At 32.7% G+C, this 11,114-nt stretch overlaps 1 protein-coding gene across 1 annotated transcript; it reads left to right on the top strand.

Moving 5' to 3' along the window:
- Window positions 1–434: 434 nt before the first annotated feature.
- On the top strand, window positions 435–5,900 carry LOC144547817 (uncharacterized). Its single transcript, XM_078296504.1, has 5 exons — window positions 435–650; window positions 2,640–3,567; window positions 3,892–5,031; window positions 5,170–5,657; window positions 5,874–5,900. The coding sequence occupies exons 1-5, from the start codon at window positions 435–437 to the stop codon at window positions 5,898–5,900; spliced, it is 2,799 nt and encodes a 932-aa protein (XP_078152630.1).
- Window positions 5,901–11,114: the final 5,214 nt, after the last annotated feature.

The raw sequence follows: 11,114 nt of genomic DNA, 5'->3' as shown, positions 1-11,114 counted from the left end.
TAAGAGAGCTTTTTGTCACAATTAGTAAGAAGGAGCGAAAGGCTTTTCTCAAAGAAAAAGAAGAGAGCTCTCGTAAAGGTATTAATTAGTGACCCCATTCCCACTCCCGTTAAATAAAAAATAAACATTGACTACTGTACAAAGTCTTCTCCACACCACTTCTCCTTTCTCAGAACTCAACACTCTGGTGCTCTTTACTCTACACACATTTCTCACATTCACCACTCAGATCTAAGGTTCTTTCCTAATAGCCTCTTCAAAGAAATCTACAGAGCAAAATGGCAGGGTGTTTGATAACCTCTCTGCTCTCACTAGCCACCGATTTGCTCCCCTCAATTAGAGCCTCTGTGCAGGCTCCTTCTTCCTCTTCATCAAATTCTAATAACTCCGAAAGCGGGCGTGCTTGAGCTTTTGAGGAGGCTCTAAAGAAGCTGATGCGAACTCTGGAGCGGATCAAGACCACACTGTACGATGCTGAGGTGAGGGAGATCAGAGACCGTTCTGTAAAGCTATGGCTCAAGGAGCTGAAGAAGGTAGCTTATGATGCCGAGGATTTGCTCGGTGAGTACCGGTATGAGGTCACCCATGTCCAATTAGAGGCAAAAAAGGCTTATGAAGCTTCAGGTTCTCACAAGACAAAGAAGATGGAGGTTAGTACCTCGTGCATATAGATATTAAAAATTATCTTACTTGTGCAAGTGTTATTAGTCTTCTTGTGTGGTACTAAAACTTAATAGAGGATGCTTCAATTTTTTATTTATTTTTTAGCTAGATTGGTATTCACCTAGGGGTGAAAACAGAGTCGACCAGATACAGATACGGATAATTTTTTGATAAGAGAAATAGTATCCGCATACAGATAGGGCTAGCAATGAGCTGGCTCGGTCCGAGCTAGACCAAGCTCATAACTCGCTCATTTTAACAACGAGCAAGTCATGAGCTAGCCAACATTCGGATTCAAGCTGAGAAAGTGGCTCGTGGCTCGTTTGTTTTGACAACAAGCGAGCTGAGCTAGCTTGCAAAAGCTCGTGGACCAAAAGTCAAAATGTATTAGATAATATAATATAAAGTTAACTATCAAAAAATTTATAATTAATTTCATACGTACTAAAATACTAAATCTTCAAATTCATACTAACATAGTTTTCAAAATAAATTCATGCATACTAAATTCGCATAAATTTAAATCATTTCACAAATTCATATTTAGACCGAGCTGAAGCTCCCAACGATCGAGTTCAATGCAAATCATGCGGTCCACGAGCTTTTTTACTATGCCTAAATACAAATAGAGGCGCTTAAACGCATCAGATATACGCATGTATCCGAATCAAATTTTTCAACCCATTCTATCTCCGATATCTTACTGCGTGACGCTTAGAAATCGGAAAAGGGTTATATATTAACCATATTTATTTTCCGTTATGATTGTGGGACTAAAGCAATATCTGAAGCATCCGGACAACACACCTAGCCAGCGCATCTATTTCGCTGCTTTATGAGGCTCGTACTTCGAGCAAGGCTTTGACTAGCTTGAAGTCTTTGACTCATTTATTTAATTTTAGACGAAAAGGCATATATATTATTATAAAGGCAGTTAGCCATCTAGCTTCGCTTTGAATATATATATATATATATATATATATATAGAGTTAGGCTGGGGTGCTATGGATAGCATAGAGGCCTCTATGCTACGGCTCAATATTCAAGTTTTCAAAATCCAAACGGTCGATCCGAACCGTTCATCTTATTCTCCATATTAATATCTGTTTGGAGACCAAATTTTATAATTTTCTGAATTTTTTTACTATTTATTAAGCCACTTTGAAAATCGCTAATCCAACGGTTTTACTGTTTTGTGCAGCCACCGTTGGATCAACAATTTTGTAAAATACTTAATAAATAGTAAAAAAATTCAAAAAAATGTAAAATTTGGTCTCCAAGCAGATATTAATATGGAGAATAAGATGAACGGTTCGGATCGACCATTTGGATTTTGAAAACTTGAATATTGAGCCGTAGCATAGAGGCCTCTATGCTATCCATAGCACCCCAGCTTAACTCTATATATATATATATATTTTTTTTTTTTTATATATAAAATTCTGTTAATAATTGTCTCCATTTTAAATCCAGCCGGCATTCAATTATATCTTTGATTTTAATTTGATATTTCCATAAATTTTAATTACAAATTTAAATAAACTAACTTAAGTTATTCATTCATTTTCATATTTGAATTTTATTATATTAATATTTGTATCTTAAAGTTTAAATAATTTAATTATCCGACAATTATTTATATCATATCCGTATTCGAATCCGTATTCGTAAATTATCCGCTCCGTATCTGTATCCGTTTAAGACAGATTTGGTTTTGAATTTTGATATTCGTTTATTATCTGTATCCGTATTCGTATCCGATCATTATCCAACGGATGCAGATATGGTATCAGCATTATCCGCTCTGAACCCGCTCCGTTTTCACCCCTATTAATCCACCGGAATGTATGATCACTTGTTATATTATCAGCTATTCCAATCTAATATAATAAATTTACAATCTAATTATCATTTTTAAGTTAACAAATTATGAATTTTGGCATACGTATATAATATATACATTTCTTTTTGGACAGTACATTGTGCAAATTCCTGATGGCATGGTTGATCGGCTTAAAAATATAAGAAGTCGATTTGACGAAATTGTGAATGACCGTGAGGCTCTTCATTTAAGGGAGAGTGACGGGGTGAGACGTCTGAACAATAAAATTTTACGACCCCCAACGGGTCACATGGTAGATGAGGCAGGCATTTTTGGGAGAGATGCTGAAATGGAGGAGGTAATCAATTTGTTACTATTTGAAAAAGAGAAGCGCTTTTCAGTCATTTCAATTATTGGAAAAGGTGGTATCGGAAAAACCACCATTGCCCAACTGGTCTACAAAGATGAGAGGGTAACTCGGTGCTTTGATTTATGTGGGTGGGTATGTGTCTCTGAAGAATTTGATGTTGGGAGACTCACTAAAGCAATCATTGAATCAGTCACCGAAATCAATTACGGTTTGAGTGAGTTAAGTTCATTACAAAAGAAGCTTGCAGAAACTGTGATGGGAAAAACAATAGTGCTTGTTCTAGATGACGTGTGGAATGAGAATCAAAGTCTTTGGGACTCATTAAGGGTTCCTTTTAAAAAAGCAAAGTTTGTTAGAATTCTCGTGACAACTAGAAATAAAAAGGTTGCAGATGTCATGCAAACAACGACCTGTTTTAGGCCAACTAACATGCCTGAAGATTCGTGCTGGCAGTTGTTTCAGCATTATGCATTTCGTGGTACAGGTGACACTATGCCACCACACTTGGTAAATATGGGAAAGGATATTATGAGGAAGTGTGGTGGGTTGCCATTGGCCGTGAAGTCGATTGCAAGCCTCCTTAGGCATGAAACAGATGAAGAAAGGTGGAGAGAGATTCTAGAAAATGATCTTTGGGAGTCCTATCCATCAAATGATGTATTCTCAGCACTTCAGATCAGTTATGCTCATCTACCTGCCCACCTTAAGCCGTGTTTTTTATTGTGCTCAATGTACCCAAAATATTACTTATTAGGAAAGATGCGTTTGATAGAGTTATGGATTTCTCATAGCTACATTGAGTCCAAGGGCAAAAGAAAAATCAGAGATATTGGTGTTGAATATTATGAGGAGTTAAAACAGAGGTCCTTTGTTGATGATTTTTCAAGTGGATCTGAAGAATGTTGTAAGTTGCACGATATAATCCATGATCTTGCTCGACTTAATTCTGAGAATGAACATTATTCGGTGGAGATCAATCAACTACTTGATATTCAAATGGAATACGTTCCGCAAGAAGCATGTCATTTATATGTAGGTGGATTCTCTGGATATGTAAATCAAGTTCTCCAACAAAATCTGATGGGTTTAAGAACCCTTTCTATCGATATGAGCCGATACTCTGGAGATTTAGAGCACGAGTTTTGTAACCTCACAAAATTTGAAGCACTCAGGGTATTGGAATTGAAAGGGTATGATTTGACAGGAATTCTTGATTCCATTTCCAAGTTGAAACATCTAGCCTATCTTGATGTTAAGTCTTACAATCTTAAAACATTGCCATTATCCATTGGCCTCCTTTACAACCTACAGACTTTAATTCTTGATTGCTTTTGCCTTGAATGTCTACCTGAAAGTATTGGCTCACTTAGTAACTTACGGAGATTAATTATTAAGTGTCCATATCTTAAAACATTGCCATTATCCATTGGCCTCCTTTACAATCTACAGACTTTAATTCTTGATTGCCAATACCTTGAATATCTACCTGAAAGTATTAGTTCACTTAGTAACTTACAGAGATTAATTATTGAAGCAGCTAAGTCAATGGATTATCTCCCGCATGGGCTTGTTAATTTTCCAGCAATAAAGACAATGAAAGCATGGTTGAAAGTTCCAAATGTAGCTTGGTTAAAGGATATGGTGGACCTTGAAGGAAATCTCATTATTTATGGAGTGAGTAATTTAAAAGATGCCCAGTGTGCTAACATGAGAAATAAGTGCAAACTTGAAGGTTTGTATATAAGCTTTAATCCTGATTATGCTGATTGGGTTGAACATCAGAATACGCTGTATATAGACCTCAGACCAGAAATAAGTGTCCATGATGCCGATTTTTCTTTGTTAGAATCCCTCCAGCCGCATCCTAACCTCAAAAAACTTGGAGTACGATTTTATTCTTCTGCCACAGTGCCGGGATGGATGTGTGATCCATGTTCCTTGCCATCAATTCAAGAAATCTTGTTATATGAGTGTGACAATATTCAATCTCTTCCATTCAACAATCTTCACACTCTCAAGCACCTCACTGTTTGGGGTTGTGATAGTTTCCGAGTTCTACAGCTAGAGCAGCTGTCCCCCCAGCTTGAGAAATTGCAGATCTCTTGTTGTGGCTACCTTGAATTGATTACTGGACTAGGGAATCTGGATATGTTGGCTGCACTGAAAATTTCCTGCTGTGAAGTCCTGAAATCAATAACAATGGATGGACTAGAGTTGGTGGAATCTACTGATCCAATTGGTGATTCCTCTCATGGAAAGCCACATATTGGCCGACAGAGCATTTCAACACTGACAAGGTTGGAAATCTTGTTAGATGAATGTGACGAGATTCAATCTCTTCCATTCAACAATCTTCACACTCTCAAGCACCTCGTCATTCGTTATTGTGGTTTCCGAGTTCTAAAGCTAGAGCAGCTATCCTCCCAGCTTGAGAAATTGGAGATTTCTGATTGTGGCTGCCTTGAGTTGATTACTGGACTAGGGAATCTGGATATGTTGGCTACACTGAAAATTTCCTCTTGTGAAGTCCTGAAATCAATAACAATAGATGGACTACAATCGGTGGAATCTACTCATGAGCCAATTGGTGATTCCTCTCATGGAAAGCCACGTATCGGCCAACAGAGCATTTCAACACTTACAAGGTTGGAAATCATATTATGTAAATTGCTTTGTGCTCTGCCAGATGGATTGATTCCATCAATTGAGACTGCCCTGACAGAGCCATTCACCACTTATGTCCGTGTTCTTCACTGCGGTTGCACTAACATTGAAATTGGGGATCTACATAAATCAAATCAGGTTCATAAATTTTTCTATTATAATAATTATTACTATTTCAATATTTAGATTTTAGACCACTGAACTTTTTTTGCTTTTATGTAACCATAAGCCTTGGTAGGATTTGTTGACTAATGAAGCTGCAAAATTACCTGTTTCGACAAATAAACATTTCATATTTATATTACTTGTTTGTTGCTGCTACAAAATTAAGTTCTTGTCCAACTTTTTTTGCAGCGTCTATTCGATGATTGGTTCCTTTAGCCCCTCGTAGAGCCTTCAAATTTTCTTCGCCTCTTAAAGAACGATTAGGCAAGCCAACAGTCAATTTTTGTATTACCCAATTTTTTGTCGTCATCCTTATCTCTACTATTTTTTTTTTTAGCCAATTTGTGTATGGTAATTGGCAGTGTTAATTAAAACGAACCTTTTGAAGGAACAAAACCTACTAAGCTGATCCTTTTGAGTGGAAAACAAATCTTTGGTCCCGTTTTTGTTATTGCACTCCAAAATTTTCGCATCTTTTATATATATATATTTGTAATATGAGGTATTTTTGGTTCCTTTTGTTAAAGCAAATTTTCTATACAATTAATCCATTACCCTGTATTAATTTTTATATTATTTATAAATAAAAATACTGTATTTATGTATACCTGTTATATGATCTCTTGAGGCCAGTCCATCAACAAGCTTTCTGAATGTAGTCATTGTGATTTTGGAGCAAAGATCTTCTGTGATTTAATCTTTACAAAAGAAATATGTTGTGGGTGAAATGTAGAGAGAAGCCGGGTCAAAAATTTCATCACTACATAGATCTTGTACGAAAAATTGAGGCACTACATTTTAAAAATTTCATCACTAAAAATTGAGGAGTGAGAACTAGTGGGTCCCATGTACTTTCTGCACTCCTACAGCAACAAGGATCAGTTTGTGTCTGCATTTCTACAACTATTCCCGTTGAAGTTGATATTGAGTTGATTACTCATCCGCAGCATAATAATAATGCAGCTTTAGTGCCAAAATAGTTGCAATAAAGGTTTAAATGCTAAAAGGTTTGCACTTCTTCACAAAGCCCTTGAAATTATGTAACTTGTAGTATTTATATCATTTTTTGGTGATATCAAATTATACTCTCGATTTTTAAAGTTTTTGAAGTTTAAATAGTTGATCTAAATCGTTCAACATAATTGATATTTTAAAATGTGCTTGCAAATAAAATTTTATATTTTTTGAATTTTTTACTATTTATTAAGTATTTAACAAAATTGCTATATTTAGACCATTGAATTTTTGTATCCATCTATATTTTAAAGGTGTATATTTCATTACAAATGCATCTATCGATTTGAGATAAATTTTCTTTAGAATATGAGATATGTTTCATTCAACTATTTCAGTAATCAAATATTTTTTTGTGAATTAGACCCTTAAAATACATGTAATTGTGTTATATTGAATATAAAAAATAATACATATTTTTGTGCTACGATATTCCATCATATTATAGGAAAGAACATATTTTCACAATAATTACAATTTTTTATTTATATTACACTGATAAAATAGTAAAATAATCTTCGTTTGCTAGCCAGCAAAATTTATTCCTATTCTTTGTTTTACCTACATGATTTTGTACATAGCTATGTTTTATTATTTTTATTAGATTTGATCAAAATTTATTTGGAATATGAGATATGTTTCATTCAACTATTTCAGTAATCAAATATTTTTTTGTGAATTAGACCCTTAAAATACATGTAATTGTGTTATATTGAATATAAAAAATAATACATATTTTGTGCTATGATATTCCATCATATTATAGGAAAGAACATATTTTCACAATAATTACAATTTTTTATTTATATTACACTGATAAAATAGTAAAATAATCTTCGTTTGCTAGCCAGCAAAATTTATTCCTATTCTTTGTTTTACCTACATAATTTTGTACATAGCTATGTTTTATTATTTTTATTAGATTTGATCAAAATTTATTGATACATAGAGTATTTGATACTAATTAAAAAAATTAGAAGTTTATTTCATTTGTTTGTAGATCTTGATTTAGAAATTTTTTTATCAGTTGTTTAATATGATCGAAGCATGCAGAGAATACAAAAAGATATAAGTGATTTATATGTGTCAATCCTTTTTTTTAGCTAATTAATATTTTCAAAATTGGTCAATTTCTTGTGTAGCCTCAAAACTTCAATACATTATATTTACTCTTAACTCTTTCAATACTTTTTTGTTTGTCGTTGAACTTAGCTCACAGACATTAAAATTTATATTTTCGATTATACCCCTCCTACATTTCCTTCCTCTTTGACTCGTATTTTGTTACTTGATTCTTTGTGAGGCTTCCACACAATCCCGGTATAATAAAAAAAAAATTCTTCAAATCCTACTTCATTTGAATACCACCAAGCATCTGATTATGCTAGCAACAAGTATCACCCTAAAAAGCAATATATACTTACTATAAAGAGAAATGTTATGGTCCCCAAGCTATCATACCCGAGCGCATCTCCCAACTAGTTTAACAGAAAAAGTCTTCCGATTTTGTTTAACTTCCATTTCCAGCACCCATATTCAAGCTTTGAAAGTTTTATTTATAACATTTTAAAATGCTATTCTTAAGATCAAAAGCATTTAAACCTCTATATGTAAGCAATAAAATTTCAAATCTGTATAGTTTTAACTCCTAACTATTTTTGTCTTCAAGCCAAATAAAGAAAAAAAATTCTTTTTACTCACTATTTTTTAACTTTTCTTTGATCATTCTCATACTTTTTTTAACAATCCGTGATAAATTTATGAATCTAAAACTACGAGCATTTTCTACTCGATTTTCTCTTTCAAATGAGATCTATGAAAAAAAATATTTTTGAGTTATTTTGAAATTATTTTTTTAAAAGTAAATCCCATGAGCACTTTAATTTTGTTACCTTTTAAAGCTCAATATACAACCATTATTTAAACCTCTGAGAAAATTGAGTAAAAGATATTTGTATTTTTAGATTCGCAAATTCATCACAGATTATCGAAAAAATGGACGAGAATTATCGAAGGAAAAAAAATGTGGGTGAAAAAAATATTTTCTTTTTTGGCTTGAATACAAAAGTAGTTAGAAGTTACAACTACACCGATTTAGAATTTAGTTACTTGCAGATAAAGTTTTAAATACTTGCGAGTAGCACTTTAAAATGTTAGAAATAAAACTTTAAAAGATTGAATATACACGCTGAAAATGAAAGTTATATATTAAATACTTGGAAACGCGCTGCGGGATTTATTTGGAGTACAATTATCAGGCTCTTTAAATTTAATGTGGTGTTGCATAATTGATTATTTTTAAAAATAAAATTTTCAATTATATTGTAAGTAACTAAAATTACATGACGTTCCATTAAATTAAGTTCCTTTGAATACTAATTTCGAGATTCTATGTAAAAATGTTGAGATTAATAGAGTAAATCCACGAACGAGCCTTACATCAAGGCCGATAGTATCTAGATAAAAATATTTTATTACGAGCGTGAGGACAAAGCTTAAATTAAGAAGATTCACTTATTATATCAGTACCACGTTGTACCTGTCCACTTAAGACCAAGGCTAGACCATTTCAAAATTTGCAGTAAGATCAATCATTTCAAATTACGTACCTACTTGTACCAGTCCAATACCAAAAAAATTTAAATGCCATACATTGAATTGGCTTTAATTCAAGGCTCCATATGTATTTAGGTGGTTTCTTAGAAACAATGGGGGTCCATCCGGATCAGATACGGTCAGATTGAATAGTGGTAAAATCATATTCATATTTATTTTTATTTTTTGGATGCGGATATATGGATCGGATATTAAACTTATATGTATACATCTGAAATTAAACTGATACGGATATAATTCGGATCATTTGCATTAACTCAAAAGAGCATCTTTTGAGTTAATACATCTCGGCCATTTGATTTTAAACCTAATCAATCTGGTCACAGACTATAATTCAGTGGCCCTTTAATATTAATGTGGATTTAGTCCGCACAGATTTTAAAGCGTATTGAACGGTGCAGAAGTATTAACTCAAAAGAGAGAGATTCTCTTTTGAGTTAATGCAGAGAATACGAATTCCAACAAATAGGAGAGATTCTTGAGTGAATTTTAATTAACCTTAGGTGGGCCCGTGAATCCGTTTAGATTCCAACATGAGACGGGTCAGCATGTCAAGTTCGAGACGACATTACTAATTAAAAACCTTAGATGGTTACTTTGGGTAAGAATTAATGTTCCATATAGCGAATAAGGCCCACTAAAAGCAGCCCAACCCAAATGAATGGGAATCATTCTTTTCATCTGCTGGTTCCGTTGGGTACCAATTAATTTCTACCCATTGTCAAGTCCTCTTAATTTTGTTATTTTCTCTGTTGAGCTCTGGTCAAAGTGAAGTTTCAGTAAAATTTCATTTTATACAAGCACACAAATACGTTGTTGCATTCTTCTTGCTTTTAGTCTTTCATGTAATTAATAACCAGGCATCATTCTTCAACTTCTTTGCATCAAACATTAATAAAACTTAGGGGTGTAAAAGGAGCGGATTTTGAGGGGATAATGCTGATACTAAATTCATATATATATTTTAATAAACGGATACAAATAGTAAAAATATGTCAAAATTCAAAATTAAATATGCTTTAAACGAATACGAAACGGATAATCTAGAAATACGGATTCAAATAGATACAAAACAAATAATTGCCGGATAATTAAATTATATAAATAATTCACTCAAATAATCTACTTATATAATATAATACAAGTCTTGTAATCAAAACATTTTTTTTAACTAATACCACAAAAAAAAAATTGTTTTGTCCGATTTTATGTCTATACAATAGTCCCACAACATTATAATAAATGAGTTTTGTAAGATCATACATAAGAGAACCTCTCCTAAGCCACGTGATTATCTTGGGTAAAAATTTCAATCAAAAAACAATCTTGGGTAAAAGTGTTCTTTGGGAAAAGGGTTGCCCTTTCAGAAAATCAAGAGCCATTGGGAAAGTACAGAAATTTTTATTAACATCTGACAAAAGTATTAAATTTTAAAATTTATATTTTATACACACAAATTTCGAAATCTGTCCAAACCAGAGATTAAATTCTCAATTTTACACAAATTTTTCACAAAAAAAAAATTCCGGTTCTAAGAACCCGAGATTAAATTTTCGGTTCTAAGATTTTTTTAATTAAACAGAAATGTTTATAATTTATTTGTTTATTGTATTGAAATATTAGAAATATGTTATATTTTTTTAAAGTACATGGAATACTATATAATTTGATTTATTAGAAAAATTGTGAAAAATAATCTGGATCAACATTTTTCAAGCTACATATTTTACGGCTGTATGTAAAATTAAAATAATTCATTGAGTGTTATTTGAAAAAAAAATGTTTTGAATTTGAGTTATT

Source organism: Carex rostrata, chromosome 32 (genome assembly GCF_964058835.1).
Source record: "Carex rostrata chromosome 32, lpCarRost1.2, whole genome shotgun sequence".
NCBI lineage: Eukaryota > Viridiplantae > Streptophyta > Magnoliopsida > Poales > Cyperaceae > Carex > Carex rostrata.
The sequence above is the reverse complement of the archived record's forward strand: the minus strand, read 5'-3'. Positions and strand labels throughout refer to the sequence as shown.

Bases quoted from the DNA above. Each gene is read 5' to 3' on its own strand.
- LOC144547817 (XM_078296504.1), top strand. From the start codon at position 435: ATGCGAACTCTGGAGCGGATCAAGACCACACTGTACGATGCTGAGGTG. The intron at 651-2,639 runs GTTAGTACCTCG...CTTTTTGGACAG, and splicing joins ACAAGACAAAGAAGATGGAG to TACATTGTGCAAATTCCTGA. The intron at 5,032-5,169 runs GTGAAGTCCTGA...AAATCTTGTTAG, and splicing joins TGCACTGAAAATTTCCTGCT to ATGAATGTGACGAGATTCAA.